The sequence below is a fragment of the Micropterus dolomieu genome, linkage group LG10, assembly GCF_021292245.1.
Source record: "Micropterus dolomieu isolate WLL.071019.BEF.003 ecotype Adirondacks linkage group LG10, ASM2129224v1, whole genome shotgun sequence".
In the NCBI taxonomy this organism is placed as follows: Eukaryota; Metazoa; Chordata; class Actinopteri; order Centrarchiformes; family Centrarchidae; genus Micropterus; species Micropterus dolomieu.
Window position 1 is genome coordinate 13,401,651 of NC_060159.1, and position 16,484 is coordinate 13,418,134.

Below are 16,484 nucleotides of genomic sequence, written 5' to 3' on the forward strand. Positions count from 1 at the left end.
GGGGGGGGGGGGGGGGGGGGGATTTAAATGTGATTGAATGCACACAAGACAGTATAGTTGTGTGCAAGGTACCAGCACATGAAACCTGTTTCGTCTGATGAGCCTTCATTTTCTCTTCTTCCTCAGGGCCTCCAGGATGCCTTTTGAGTGGCACACTAGATGCAGAATCAGCTCTAATGTTCACAGGAGATGGTAGGCAGTTTAATGCAGGAAAAGCCTCACAGCAGTAAAAATAATCAAATCAGGTGACATCAATTCAAATTATAAAGCACTTTTTATCCAATTTGTAACAAACAGCTTTGCAGGGCAGCAAATGTGCATGAGTCATTTTTCAATAAAACAAAAACAAATTACAGGCCTAACATGAGTGTGTGAGACAGAGAGAGTGGGTGATTATTAAAGCAGACATTAAAAGAATATCAGGCAAGAATAACTCAGGCATCTTGAGGAAGAGATCAGGATGAAGGCCTGACTAAGGGGGGCGTAGACTAAATAAATCAGACTGCGTGTGTGTGTGTGTGTGTGTGTGTGTGTGTGTGTGTGTGTGTGTGTGTGTGTGTGTGTGTGTGTGTGTGTGTTTTCCACCCATGGACAAGGCACCTGCAGAGCTGTCGGGGCAGTGATTCCTTTTCGCTGGCTTTATTTCCGATGTAAATCCTGCATCCTGTGAGCATATTCAGGTAGAGCAAATCAATGATGCATTGTGGGCAAGGCTATTTTATGTTTTGTACTCCAGAGGTGTGACTCGTGTGTAATCAACGCAAGTAGCAATGAGAAGCCAATGACAAGTCTATGGGAGTTTTTTTCCAGCTTGTCTGACTATTCCTGCTGCTGAGGCTTACCAAGGTGTGTAGGTCACTATACCAGACAAAGACTAACTACAGCACAAACAAATAATGTATATGACAGAAATGTAATCACTTAGTATTCGCTCACCTTCATGTTGGTGGATTACACAGAAAAGCAGAAGAGAAACTGACGTGTGTTTCCAATACTGGAACTGAATAGCTGGAAGTTTGTAAAGAGGGAGATTTTCAGCACACTTAAAATGTAACATAACATTCAGGAGATCAGGAAAATGCTCATGTCAAATCTCATCAGAGTGCCCAAATGTATAGTTGTGCATCTACCAGTAAGGCCAAAATGGCTATAAAACTGAAAAAAATGTGTATTCTGTATTTATGACAGTGATGAAAAGTGAATTACACTCTGAATTGGCGCCAAGTCTCAAATAAAATATAAATTCTTGCATAATATGAAAATGAAAACTGAAGCACAGGAATGTAAGAAACTATAAGATTTCATGTTTTATATCCCGGTGGGGACTTTAACCTGAATGCACAGTAACCAAATGGGACTTGTGGAGCTTGGGAATGCATTATGTCATGTTCCACATGTATGTGTGTGTGTGTGTGTGTGTGTGTGTACTTCATGCCACCCTTGGATAAGTTAGTGCCACCCTAGTCAAAAAGGTTTGGACATGCCATTGCTGTTATTAATTAGCTGTTACTATTTCGTCTCTCTCTTTTGTATTTCAGTGTGCAAATCTGAGGAATCCATGTGAAAACAGAGGCAACATATACCCTGCTATGTTTTTTGTGACTATGTTTCATTATATTTATCTCAGTTTTGGGTCTGAGAAAACCAGCTACATGTGCCCTTCGGGGAGATTCTACACTTCTCACAGTTTTCCCTGTTGAGGTGCGAAGGTGATGATGACAAAATGTGGGACTATTAATGGAGTATTGAGTGAACAAATAAAGAAGCTTCTCACAGAGATTACACAACGAATTTTGGTATTAGACTCTGCACCCACGTTCAAGTCATCATTATCCAGCCATGACAGACTACTCTGATTCACTGGACATACCCAAAATAACGACACGACAACACATAACAGAACAAACACACTGTTCAGAACAGAAAGGTTGGATGAGACATTGTCTTTATATCATTGAATGAAAAGCTTGAGTGAGTAATGGTGTAGGTGTGAGTACAAACTGTCAACGTTCCAAAATGCTCAGAGCTCGTCAATAAATGTCAAAATCTGATCTGTGTGACGCAAGCGAGCGTTCTGCATTCGGTTCACGCAAGACAAATTTAGAAGCTCAGTGATAACAACTTGGTGCACAGTTTGACAGTTACTGGTTATAATTACTCATCTCGGTCTATCAATGTACTTTTAATGGGAAATGCAACTTTGCGTGTGTGAAAACTGTATTCATATTTTTGTCATGATTCCTCTGAGGCACAGTGAGCAAAGTGTGTTTCATCAAGTGTTATCTCTTTAAACATTCAGCTGCTGCCATAAAAGTTAACATTTTATCACTGAGCCTTTTATAACGGATGCTAAAGTAAATCATTTCCTCCTACATCAACAGATTTGTCTAAGCATCCTGTTAAATAAAACATAGAGGTTAGGTTACTCTATTGTATCTTACACATGGCTGTGAAGTGAATATTTGCTTTGAAAGCAATTTTTATCAGCCCCTCTTCTTTAAAAAAAGCCATAGCAAAGCATCTTTTCCTCAGAGAAAGGGCAGTTATTTGGTTTGTAAAGCAACGCCGGGTTTCACATTCAATTGAGCCCTGGCGTCTGTACATGCATTCTCTATGAAGTGGGCTAGAAAGGCCCAGAGCAAACCATCTATTGTGAAGCCCAGACAGGCAGCAACTGAAGCAAATACTGCGCGCACACACACACACACACACAGCCCTGACAAAGATGTCTCTACAACAAACAGGAACACTATAGCCTTTGCCAAGCCATCTGCTCTTCTTCTTCTTCTCTCTCCAAAAGTGTTCACCTCTTTAGGGAGTCTCCCGTTCAAGGTCAGTGTGTGTTCCTTCATGTGCTTTAAGATATCAGCAGGCAGGCCTCCTCACAATCCTAAGAACTAAAGACAAGATCTTCAGGCAACAGCTTTTATCTACCGTATTCCCCCCTTTTTTGGAATAAACCCCCAGCTGCTATTAGGGAAGCCGGCTCTCTTATGATCTAGGCTCAAATTCTATTTATTATCTATGAGTGTGAGTAGGTTTCTATTTTACTTAATCAATCAATAACTTGAGTGTTTATAATGTAGGAAAGCGCAGGTTACGCTTAGCTCAGGCTTAGACTGATCTGTTGCTAACTTGGCAATAGTTGATGGAGTACATTGTCCAGCTGTTAGGATCCACATGATTCTCTACTATGGTCATTCTTAAACTCTGGTCTTTCCACTGCCCGTGCTTCTGGCTTCTCCTCCTCAGAGAAGTTAGGTCTTCTCTGTTCCCAGGATTCTGTGCTGCTCTTTTATCTGGAGGTGTTTGGAAAAGCTGGGTCTCCAAGTTTCCCTGCCCTCTGCTTCACTAAGCTGCCCACACTGTCTACTACACATCCTCCAAGGGATTCCATTCACTGACCTCCACATTAACCCTTATTACAAACCTGGCACTGTCAAACAATCTGAAAAACTGACACTGGACTTGTTTCAGTGGACTCATTTCACTGAAATCATTCCCTAGACTTATTTTATGGGACATCTTGATATTAGATTACCTGTTTAAACTCTTTGTTTTACTTCATTTTATTGTAATTGCCATTTTTTCCAAATGACTCCTATGACATCAGAGGACATTATTGCCTTCTAGTTTCCAGCATGGTCATGACAACTTGCCTGCCTGCTGTTTTCATTGAATCTACTCAGCCTGGTTTCACTGCCTGTTCACAGTTATTTACAGGTCACCGTCATCTGGCTGACCAACCAAGAGCTTTTAAATCACCTGTAGTCTGCCCGAAGAGTCTACTTTTGCATCTGGGGCAAGGTTATTATTGCTAACTAACACTAACAAAATCATGAAATCTATGTGAAAAAACATTTTCATTTACTGAAATAAAAATAAAAATAAAAATGAGGCTTTAACTAACTGAAACTGTAGGCTGATGTCTGTTTGCAAAAGTAACTAGAATACACTAAAATTAGAGAGAAGCCTAATCATTGTCAGTTTATTTTATAGGGCCTAAAATAGCCTGGGAGTTTGGGGTGGATATGAAATCTATTCTCCAATTTCTTAGCTGTGCCAGTTTGTAGTCCACGCCCCTCGCCTGGCATCATGGCGGCAAAAGTCAGGAGAAAAGGGCCCAAAAGACTAAAACCTAACACTGAAATTAATAAAAACTAAACTAAAACTACAAATAAGAAGTCACAAGGAAATAAAAATAAAAACTATCCTAATGAAAAATGCAAAAGTATAATAACCTTTGTTTGGGGCCCATTTCCTACCCTTCAATCTATGATTTGTTATCAAAATGACACACACAATCATGTATTTTTCATGATCATGCATCATGATCATGAATTTACCTTCCAGACATCTTAAATCAAGGTATTATTGAATTGTGGATCTATGCTGTTCAGTTTTTTAACGCCATAAGCCTCTCAAAAATCTTTCAATGTCACCACCTAGTGTCACGTTTTGATATTGTTAGATGTTTCATGCGGCAGGAGATGAATATATGTTAGATGGGTGAGTCTAAAAAATATAACCAGCTCAACACAGGCTATGCAGCAGCAGGAATGAGAACAAATATGTGTCATGGAGGAAATCTGTAGGCCCTACGTTTTCATTTCATAATGAATGAGTAAATAAATACCTGTGCGATTTATCATATGGATCATATCCATTTAATGCTTGAACACATGATCAGTAACGTTAAAAACATTTTGCACAGTCTTTGCATGACAATCTAAATCCCCTTGTTTACCACTGAGAACTATCCCTGTAGGCTATCCTAATTTAAAATGTTTTATCATAGCGTGGCTTCACTAATGACATTTTGCAAAGGCTACATGACATTACATCTCATATGTCATAAATTTAAACATACACGCATGTGTTGTACCATTTAATCCCGAGTTGACGGTATAAACTCTTTGCAGGTATTCAACTGTAGCGTAAATGTTCAAAATGATCGGAAACCATAGAGGTTTTTTTTTAAAGAATTTCGAAATTAGCCTTGCAAATTGCCCGGAGCCAAATTTCACAAGTCAGCTATTTCCAGTCGGTGTGTTTTTGTGAACGAACCCGTCTCGCCCAACGACAGATTAAACAAGAAGATAGTCAGGTAAATATGTGACAAGTCATTTTAGCATCAGTGAAAAACGAATATTTTTGTTTTGTACATTTACAATATGTGTGTTGTTAACATTTTGGCAATTTATACGTTCGGTCACGATTAGCTAGCAAGCTAACATTAGCCACATAATTTCCTGAATGAAGCTAACTTTAGCTAGCTGACAGATTATTGCAGCATATATTGGTTTAATGTCAATTGACATCGACTTGCTTAGTATCTTACTGATATCTTCCGTTAAAAACAGCCCATTGGGGTTTGAGTTAGTTTGTCTTAACAGTAGTAAAGCAGTAAGTTAGTCGCTAATCAATAAGTTATCGTTGTCCATATTTAAAAAACACACATCCTCATCATTTCCCCCCTGTGACTGGGCTGACTGCTGTAACGTTACTTTCTTCAGGTCTACTCATGGAGTTTGCAGAGTTGATAAAGACACCCAGGGTGGATGGCGTTGTCCTACATCGGCCTTTCATGCCCACGGTGGAGGGGACCCTGTGTCTGACTGGTCATCACCTGATTCTCTCCTCCAGACAGGACAACACAGAGGAACTGTGGCTGCTTCATTCAAACATTGACTCTATAGAGAAGAGGTGATGAGCTTCTTATCGATTGCTTTATCAACACTTGTTTTCTTAATCGTTTTGCAGGCAATGTCTCTGTGAAATTGCAGTTTCATTAGTTGCATCCAAAAAGACAGTGACACATGTAAATGGGACATTGTGCAACATATTTTTGCATTGTATGACCACTTTGTTAAAACCCATTATGAAAGCAGAGGCAGATCCACAGGGCATGTATTTGGTGAAATAATTTTGGACAAGGAAGGAAACACAGAGTGAAAGTAGAGTTGTATTTGACTGTGGTTTCATCTGTCTTTTCAGTGAAACTCTTGTGATAGCATGCACCAGAGCTGAGCACATTTTTCTTCTTGTGTTACCCTTACACTAGACTTGTACAGTGAAGAGAGGATCTGAAACTGTGGCAGTACGTTTGAGTCTGACTGTGTGCGATCCCTACAGCGTTTCCCACAGGTTGAGAATTTATTTTGTGCGGTTAAGAAGGATGGGGAGCTGTAAACAGCATTGAGGATTAAACCTTGGCAAGTAAACTAATGATTGCACATGAATGCACTATCCTGCCACCCATATTTGATTAATCAGCACTTCTGGCTGCACCTTCATGCAGGCTTTTAGAAAAGATGAAATCCAACAACTCTAAAACAAAACATGTAAGGAGAACTCTTTTTGGGTGCAACTTTTGCCATGCTTTCCACAACTCCCCATCATATGAGATACATGGGGAGATTAAATCGCATTCTCGCTGCGAGGCATCGGTACCAGCATTGTTGAGCCTCTGTGTTTTTTCCATGGAAGCTGCTGTGCTCAGCTTTTGAATAAAATCTTTGACTTCTCTTTCAGATTTGTGGGACCTCTGGGAAGCATCATAGTCAAATGCAAAGACCTGAGGGTGATCCAGCTTGATGTCCCTGGCATGGAGGAATGTCTGAACATTACTAGTTCCATTGAGGTAAAACTGATTACTTTCAACTGCAAAATCTTTACTTTTACTAACTGAAAAGTTTTCCTATTTATTTATTTATTTATTTTTTTTATGCCAAATGAAATTCTACCTGCGGTTACCCAATACATATTCTTCATTGCTCTCTAGGCTCTCTCCACTCTTGATTCAGTCTCCCTGATGTATCCTTTCTTCTACCGGCCCATGTTTGAAGTCATAGAAGATGGCTGGAAAACATTTCTTCCCGAGGATGCCTTTAAAGATTTGGAGTCTATGGTATGGACGTGACTAGTGACAAAAACGTTCATACCCAACATGCTCTCAGCCCTCTCTTGTACATGCTGAACACCCCTCTTTTAACCTGTCATCATCTCTTTTATCAGACAGATGAGTGGAGACTGAGCGAAGTCAACAAGGACTTCAGTGTGTGTCCATCATACCCGCCTTTAGTGGCAGTGCCCAAAGATGTTGATGATGACACACTGAGGAAAGTAGCTACCTTCCGTCACGGCGGTCGTTTTCCAGTACTTAGCTACTACCACAAGAAGAATGGCATGGTGAGCACAATATATATATTCTTTTTAAATTCTGTAATGGCTGTTAAGATAACACTGTCTTAAGCATGGTTTAGTTTTAATTGTATGGAGTGTTTTTAGAAAATTGCCTCATATTACTTCCACTTTCAGGTGATGATGCGGTCAGGGCAGCCTCTGACAGGCACCAACGGGCGACGGTGTAAGGAAGACGAGAAGCTGATCAACGCCACCCTGCGGCCAGGCAAACGTGGCTACATCATTGACACGCGCACCATCAGCGTTGCCCAGCAAGCCAAGGCTAGAGGTGGAGGATTTGAGTCTGAGGCTAACTACCCCCAGTGGAGGAGGATCCACAAGGCAATCGAAAGGTGAGTGGTCAGTAAAGCGGTGCAGTGGCTCCATATATCTTGCAGCTTTTCATAAAATACATATTGTTAAGAGTACTCTTTGGATAGATTGTTTGACTGATCTACATGTCAAAAACTGTTTAACTGTTCAACATGTATTTTGTATGGCTGAAATTTATATTAAATATACTGCATATGAACTAATCTATGATAAATGTGTGATTTCCAGGTCTAATGTCCTCCAGGAAAGCCTGATAAAGCTCGTAGAGGCATGTAACGACCAGTCGCACAGTATGGACCGCTGGTTAAGCAAGTTAGAAGCTTCCAGCTGGCAGACTCATGTCAAGGAGATCCTTACCACTGCCTGCCTGGCTGCCCAGTGTATCGACAGGTCAGGGAACAAAGTTTGCTTGTTAAAACTAATCCTGGGCCAGTAAATACTAAGCAATATAAGCAATACCTTTGCAATTCATCTGCTGTGTACATTCTGAATTGAGAAAATTTTCAGTAATGAATCTGTGTTACTTACCATAATCATGTGTGTTCGTCTCAGGGAGGGAGCATCAGTGCTCGTTCACGGCACAGAGGGGGCAGACTCCACCCTGCAGGTGACCTCCTTGGCTCAGATTATCCTTGATCCGGCCTGCAGGACCATCAGAGGCTTCCAGGGCCTGGTGGAGCGAGAGTGGCTCCAGGTAAGTTTATCTGACCTTTTGAAACACAGCCAAAATCTTTTTTTTACCTTTTTTTTTTTAATTGGATATAAAAGAATATCTTGTTTTAAAGCTTGAAATTACATGTTGTTTTTTTACATACAGTTTGGGGTTTATATGTCTTACTAGAAGTAATCACGTCCATTTTAATATCATCATAGACATCATGGTCTTTGCATTTCTCCTCATGACCCGTCTCACCTCTTTTACCACCTATCCCAGGCAGGCCACCCTTTCCAGCAGCGCTGCGCCCAGTCGGCCTACTCCAACAGCAAGCCCCGACAAGAGGCCCCCGTCTTCCTGCTCTTCTTGGACTGTGTGTGGCAGATCCTACGCCAGTTTCCATGCTCCTTCGAATTCAGCGAGGGCTTCCTGGTGCTGCTCTTTGAACACGCCTATGCTTCTCAGTTTGGAACCTTCTTGGGCAACAGTACAGCTGAGAGGTAAGTCTGTTCAGGTTGGCACACCAGCTTATGTCAGCCATATGCTTATTGATTTTGATCGAGCGAGGGTCTGTAATACACACCACACCTGCATAGTTTAATGCAATCAAATACAACAGCCATACAGTCAGTGTTTATAAGAGTGAAATTACTGCATGTAGGCCATTAGTGTGGTAATGTCCTCTTCATGACATTGATGTAAAGAGTATTTTATGGAGCCTTTCCTTCACATTCTTGAGCTACTGGCCACTAAGCAGCTTTACTAAAACAGTTGTGGATTAGGTGACTTTCCCAAAGTCAAATCTAAAGTTTTCATTAACTGAATATTTTCACCAACGTCAATGTCAACATCCCGAGATGTGTCATTTTACAGTTTACAAGCCCACTTTGACTGTTCTGATTGGTTGCCCTAACACCCTCTCACCCTTTCTGTAGGGCTAAACTGTCGCTCCCTGAGAAGACCGTGTCCCTTTGGTCGTGGGTGAATCGGCCCCAAGAACTGGAGCGTCTGAGCAACCCGCTCTATGAGGCCAACAGTCTTGTGATCTGGCCCTCCGTGGCCCCTCAGAGTCTGCTGCTGTGGGAAGGTAAGGAACCAACACAAAAGGCATGCAGAGATTATATACTGCAGGTGACCTAAGAGGTTCTGTCTATTGAAGGGATGGTAACATCAGTCTGTTCCATGTGTACCCTGCAATAAACAAGTGTGTCTCAACACTAAATTTATTTTATAAGGCAGCCATATTGGGTTTGTGTTACACTATGAAACGCAAACCGGTCTTTTATGTATGTACTGCAAGATTTATTGGTAAATGTGTGCCAAAGCAGACCGGGAGTAGGCTTGTTTGACACAGAAAGGCTGCATAGGGGTGCATCAACCAGTAGGACCACAGCATGACACGTGTTTCACAGCAGTCTTTTGGTTTATTCTTGGACTGAAGATGGGCCTGAAACCAAGTGTGAGCCTAAAACGGTTGTTAGCCATGGCTGGGAAAACCACTGTGATCTTAAAATGGCTCATTGTCCCATCAGTGGTTACGTTTCTGCTCAGACACTCTGAAATCTCACCAGAAGGGGGCGCAATTGATTCCACCATTTGCCTCACTGATAAACTGAGTGACCCTGTGAGCCAATTGTAAGAACTGCAACATACGTATTTGGTCCTCATTTACTTTCGGTTGTATGTTCAAAGTTACAAACATAAATGCAGGCATGCATACACATTTTACGCAGATTTGCCCCATGTCCAATTACATGACTTCTGACATGACATTTTAAGGACTGGAAATGCCTCTCTGTGTGAAAATAAACATTTAGTAAATCTCTACAAATTGTTGTATCGTACATACATAACAAGCTGTGATAAATAAAGAGCATATGAATGATAATATGCACTAATTTGTCTCTCAGCACCTTTTACATTTTCAACATGGCTCTGGTTGCTTCTCTGGCATATCTATGATGTGTTTGACTTGCACGTTTGTCTTATTATAGGTTGTACTTAAGGTAACCTTACTGATACTTGAGCCAGTGATGGTTTACTACTAGTTATCAGTTACCAGTTGTATGTATGCTAATCCTAGTCCTGTGGCACACTTTTGTACTTGACTGTAGCAACAGTCTCAGTTCATTTATAAATTTAAGCCTTAAATTGCACCACATAATATCAATTAGTATGACAAAATGACTTGTTAACTGATGTCAGAATATCACAGATTCAGCACAAAACATCACAGAGTAATCACTTCTTTTGATCTCATTAAGAAGTCTAATTCTTCCACTTTATTACTTTGAAATAAACTTTGTTTCAAAGCACCAAATGGTGAGAAACAAAATGAGCAGTCATACAGTGATAGTTCCATGATGCTTAGAGAAAATCTGAGTGGGTGAATGCTCTTCCCTCCCTCAGTAACAGCGTGAGACTGAGATTGTTTCAGGCTGCTGTCTTTTCTAAGCAGAGCAAGAGATTTCTTGTGATTTATCAACATTGTAAATCAAGGATTGCATATAATTAATTAGATTTCACCTTAAGCATGAACTGCAGGAAATACGTTTTCCAACATTTCATGGCCTCAGAGATGTGATGTGAAGTCATTCAGTGCAACAAATAAGTCAAAATGAGTTTCTTACGGTAACATTGTTTTGTGGAATTTTTTTAAATGAAAAGAATTCAGTGAATTTGAATAATTGTGCGTTCATTGATTCCAGAAAAGTCATACGAGCGTCTATGCTTGAATTTACTGAACCTCGAATCAACTCACAGCAAAGCAAGCTATTCATAAAAGAGAGCGAGGGCGTCCAGACAGATTAGAGCGGGGTCGTTAGGTTCAGTCGATCCTGTGTGAAGGGGGGCCCCCCAGCCCACCTAAAGCCTTAGAGTCACTACCTCCACTCTATATGAACTGGAATGTATGAGAACTACTGAACCACGCAAAATGCAACAGACATCCTGCTTACGCAACTCTTTCATAGAGACTGATGCACGCTCCGCTGCCAAGTTAAAAGTCAGAGTCAGATACGTGACATTTTAGCCATATGGATGCACAGTAAATCTCTGTTATGCCACACTTGCTGTCTCATTATGACCGACAAGTCACCTCCTTAATGTGTTGTACATTCCAGTCTTGGAGCACATTGTGCACGATGTCTAGCATCGTAGAGTAAGTGTAGGAAAAGGAAGGAACCTTTATGTGTTTTTATTACGTTCAGTGCCAAAAACACCAAATCATGATGGTGGACATGGTAAATGTAGTACCTGCTAAACATCAGCTCAATTCATCAGATCAGTTTAAAATGCTGACCTAGGTGTTTAACTGAAAGCACCGCTGGGCCTGTCACAGAGCCACTAGTAGGACAGTACGCTCTTTTGTTCTTTATAGATATACTCACAGTGCTCTCCCCCTTTTCTATTACAGGAGTGTTTCTTCGCTGGAACCGTTCCTCCAAATGTCTGGACGAGGCGTACGAGGAAATGGTACATATAATTGAATATAACAAGGAGCTTCAGAACAAAGTAAACACCCTGCGCAGGCAGCTGGCTCAGCTGGAAACTGAAGACCCTCTGCTGCAGACACCATAGAAACAAAGAAAGAGTGAGAGAGAGCTGCGAAAGGAAGCGAGATGGGCGAAAGAGATAGAAAATGTGAAAAAATAACTTAATCCAAAAAAACAGATCAATGTCAGCCGCTTTTAAGCTTCTGTTAGGTCTAAATTCTTTTCAGATGTTTGAGAATACATAATCCAAATAATTATATTTATGGATTTTATTTTATTTTATTTTTTGGTTTCCCGCGCAGATGAAACATGAAATAGAAAGGCCCTAAACCTAGATTCAGTTAAATATCAACCTCTGTTTAGTTTTGTATTCATGCAGTTATCTTTCACACAGTTTACATGACTGAATGGACTGAAAGAATTCCCTGAAGGAGGGAAAACATACCATTTTACTAGGAGAATTCATCAGGAGTGAGAGGGAAAGATTCAGAAACCAAAAGGAACAAAGCCAGCCAGTTACTTTTCAGAGTGCTGCTAAAAGCCAAACACTCATCATCTCATTGTCCTCCACTATAGAGCTGAAACAATTGGTCGATTGATCAATTAGTAGATCATCAAAATAAAATGGGGCAACTGTTTAGATAGTTGATTATTCCTTTCAGTCATTGTTTAAAGCATCCACTGGTTTCAGTTTCTTGTCAAAAATCTCTTTTAGTTTGATGACAGTTGGTCAGGACAAAATGACCAATTTTTTTTCACAGTGTTTAGACATTTCATAGACTTTTTCATAGATTCATTGATTAAGCTAATAAAGGTTATATATAAATATTTGTTAATTGCATCCCCACTCTAATATTAGCGTGCCTGTGTGTATAGCAAAGTTTCAGTTCCATAAATTATGCTTTGGCTTGACAGCTAATTTCACAGTTGCTAAGCCTCGTCACACCCCCGCGTCTCACACTTGCTGACTCTCATTTACATACACCGATATCTACAAATTCAGTGAGCGAGTCCACTTCCCGCTTCCCAGTGTGTTTTAATAGATTCCTATTAACTGTTGGGCATTGGTCTTGTCCAGGACGGAATATCGACCTTCTGATGCTTGTTTACTACATGGTACGCGTTTCACCAAACGTCCTGCTGAATGTATGTGCCACTGAAGCACTGCAGAGTAACTATGGCAACATATTGGGTGCTATAAGGCAGCATGTGACTTTGCTGCACGTTGAGATGATATAATAAGCGTAGGTAGGGCCAGCACCTACTGTACTGTACTGTAGAATGAGATAGGAGGCTTGTTTAATAGGGATCCGACCAAAATATCCTGATTCCTGTATCAGACTGGGCATTCCAGTTAAGTAGCATGGCCAGAGGTGTCGATCACATGGAGGTTTGTCTGCTTAAAAAATAAGAATATAATATTAACATGAGATATTGCTTTAAAGAAAAGTTTATATCTTGAAAGGTTCTATAATAATTGCTGTGTTCAAGTACATATTAAACAAGCTGTCTTGTGCTGTGTTGTAGTTTAAGATCCCAAACTACGGCACATTGTGTGAAGGGCATATCCAATATCAGAAACATGCTCTTTTAATTATAGTTCTTGCAATTAGCATAATTTTTGATGTTGGCACTCACCGGCTGGTGCCATATCAGACAATAAATGTCTTAATATTACATGTGAAATGCCAATATATCCAACTCATGTAAACTCAAACTAGTAGACTCACTGCTGACGATGCAATGTGTCAATGTCCTGCATCCAAAGTGATCATTTTCTCACCACAGCAAGTCCATGACCAGGAAAGCCAGAAATATTGTTTGGGTTTCTTCTAAACCTGTAATTGCAGCCTGTCTTTAAAGATGCATCTAAACACATTTAAAACAACATGAGCTGAATTCTCTTATCATAGTGACATTAAAGCTCATCTTTCAGTGCTGTCCATGGGTGAGCTTACATTAATACTATTAATGAGGTTTTATGCTGCACTTTAAATCCAAAACAAAATGGCAGTTTTGGGTGTAAAATTAAATCCACAGTCTTCATCCTTGGCCAATTTTGTTTGGTTTGCTCCTTTTTTCCCATGACATCTTCATACATTTCATACATTTTGCTTCATGAATGATGTAATTATCACACTAAACAGAATTGATTCCAGCCACTACGTTAAACTGCTTTATAAAGGGAAAGTCGCTTATGGCTACACATTTTTTTTTCAGTGAGTTCAATCAAGGTTATGGTGTGATAAAAACTGTACATATTTCCTGTTTGCATTATGCATAATGTTATCCTTAAATGATCGTTGCTATGTCAAAGTCAACAAAACTCTAAAAGATTATCAGCACTGTGGACAAATAATGCTTTTTTGTCTGTTGTTGTACTTGTCGGCTTACTGCAAAAACAGTAAACATTTCAGTTCTTTTATCGCTGTTGATCTAATGTCTGTAAAGTTATATTTTGTTAAAAAGATGATTGTTTTTATGTTTTCAAGCCATTAAAAATTATAGCACAAAATATGTTTGATTTTTTTTTTTTTTTTTTTTTTATTCTTTGAGATTTTGTTCTCACAGCAAGATGTATGTTTTCTTTTAGTCATTCATTTTATCAACTATAGATGCATTACTAGATTAATTTTGCTTAAGTATTAGTGTTATAGTACTAAACAGCTGCACTACTTGATATTTTTACATAAAAATGGATCAGATAACCATATGTCACGTGAAGGGTGTCGCTCATAGTGACTAAAGCGCAATTTATACTTACGTGTTGGATCTACGTGCATAGCCATCCATTTATACTTCTGCGTCGTTTTGAGGAGGTGCATGTCAGGCTATGGCATACGGTACGGGGCTACGCCATCGATTCGATGCAGAAGTACTATAAATCGTTCTTAAGACACAGAATTTTCACCTGACTCTGTAGTTCCCTTCAGCTCTACGGAGCGTTTTAATGTCTTGCAGCACCATGTTTTGTGACCTGTCCAGCACCACATGGCACACAGACAAGTTAGCATTTAGTTTTAAAGAGCAAGATATACTATATAAATGAAACATCTTTATAAGGTGATTATATGACAATTTTGTTTTTCCACTGCCCCTAAGTGGCCAACAAAATCAATTATTCCTGCTTTAAAAGTAGTGATTTTTCAAAACAACAATACTACAATGGTTTCACATAAAATATCTACATAATGTCTCATCCCATCGCCTGGGCCCTGGTCAAGGAGTGTGTTTCCACCATACTGACAGGTGACAGATTTCAATTTCCACATACCCTGTCCACATATGGCTTGTCCAAGGATTAGTAAACAGCACCTCAGCCACCTCATAAAATATGTTTCCATCGCTGTGACGAAAGGATCATCTGATGAAGTGGCTGGGGAATAAATAGCCTAGGATCAGCTGCTTCATTAAGACATGTGATGGCAGCCAGTGTCTACAGTGCTACCATCCAACTGTCACTCTTCTCTCCATATTAATGTGGCCTTGGCTCTGTCACTACTCTGATTTCATGGCTCAAAGCGTTGCTTTGCTTAACACACGTGATGCCTTGAAAGGAACAATAGAGGACTCAGTGTGTCTAGTGGAAATGAGGGTTTGTGGTACTTTCTGGAGTAATACTATAGTATTGAATAATTTTACACTTATTAATGAATCCCTATTTAATTGGAACACATGCACACAGCCAGTCTAGGATGTCTATTGTCTACTTGAAGAAATGATGAATCATATGCAGAGTTTTTTGTCTTTGCTGCCCAGATGTTCTCTGCCAGGGTTAGACCTCGCTTCTCCGTTACACACACATACACAGACACACAAAACAAAGCCAAAAACGATGTCATCTCACAGTTATCAGGTATCGTTTTCCTCTCATGCTCTCTGGGAATAGGGAGTGGAGAACTTAGGTTATCTAAGTTCATCCACATACAGCACAATACGTCTGTGATTATTGGAAATGGATGCCTTTCTTCAAGGAGATTTTGTTTTCAACAAAAGCTTGTTAGTTTACTTGTTTTGGAGCAAGTCATTACCTTCCCAGTGATGACAGGTGTGGGGGTGTGCACTCCTCCACCACTCATGTTTCAGCACAGGTCTCACTCCACCCAGAGACACCGTCAGCCTCTTTGGCCCTCCTACGTGTACTTCAAACAAACCTCAAAGTCAAACAGATTGCATGTGCATAATCACATCATACCTTTCCCTTGATAAACATGAATGGATTCTGTCACATTCAAAGGAGAGAGACTAAAGAGTTCCACTACTCCCTTTCAATGCCAGGTCACAAAAACCTGCAGTGCAGCCACAATGCTTTGGTGACTTTTCAAGTTACAGTTGGCTAATCATTAAGTGTTTGATTACAAGGATGCATCAGGTTTATACTTTGCATTGCTTCATGTCTAGTCCAGCTATGTTTAAATTATTCACTGACTTGTCTCAGCTATGTGTCCCGGCCTTTTATATCTACAGTATAGACACGTGAGCTCATTTGGTCCTACTTGTAACCTTCCTGCTCTTGAGGACATGTGGCACTTGTTGCTACACGATAATATTTTTAGAATGACTGCAGTTGCATAACACTGCCGAGGTATGCCAGACAAATATCACAGCTAAACTAACATTCAGTGGCTATTTTACAGGAGATAAAATTTAAAAATAATTACTTTAAAGTCACTGACCCACCAGTGCATGAGTCATTAAAACCAGAATGTGTGGCCAAATGTTCAAACATGCTCAACTTTACTTTAAAAGTCCCAAAGATAACATTTACAGCAGGCTTTTGTGGGAGCATGTATAAAACGATGCATTAAGGCATCTAG

At 40.0% G+C, this 16,484-nt stretch overlaps 1 protein-coding gene and 1 long non-coding RNA gene across 2 annotated transcripts; one reads left to right on the top strand and one right to left on the bottom strand.

Annotated features, from left to right (window-relative positions):
* Nucleotides 1-27: 27 nt before the first annotated feature.
* LOC123977413 lies at nucleotides 28-5,671 on the bottom strand. Its single transcript, XR_006826663.1, has 4 exons — nucleotides 5,508-5,671; nucleotides 937-1,008; nucleotides 601-664; nucleotides 28-173 (listed from the first exon to the last, which is right to left on the bottom strand). It is a non-coding gene; the product is annotated as an uncharacterized LOC123977413 (long non-coding RNA).
* Nucleotides 4,921-14,182, top strand: mtmr9 (myotubularin related protein 9). The gene is made up of 11 exons (XM_046060060.1): nucleotides 4,921-5,107; nucleotides 5,517-5,706; nucleotides 6,535-6,643; nucleotides 6,785-6,910; nucleotides 7,018-7,191; nucleotides 7,321-7,538; nucleotides 7,747-7,908; nucleotides 8,071-8,212; nucleotides 8,453-8,673; nucleotides 9,109-9,260; nucleotides 11,589-14,182. Exons 2-11 carry the CDS (start codon nucleotides 5,525-5,527, stop codon nucleotides 11,750-11,752), a joined length of 1,650 nt encoding a protein of 549 aa, XP_045916016.1. The 5' UTR covers nucleotides 4,921-5,107; nucleotides 5,517-5,524; the 3' UTR covers nucleotides 11,753-14,182.
* The last annotated feature ends 2,302 nt before the right edge of the window (nucleotides 14,183-16,484 follow it).

Coding starts and splice junctions, on each gene's coding strand:
- mtmr9 (XM_046060060.1), top strand. CDS start 5,525: ATGGAGTTTGCAGAGTTGATAAAGACACCCAGGGTGGATGGCGTTGTC. Junction 6,911..7,017: donor TTAAAGATTTGGAGTCTATG/GTATGGACGTGA, acceptor CTCTTTTATCAG/ACAGATGAGTGGAGACTGAG. Junction 8,213..8,452: donor TGGAGCGAGAGTGGCTCCAG/GTAAGTTTATCT, acceptor CACCTATCCCAG/GCAGGCCACCCTTTCCAGCA.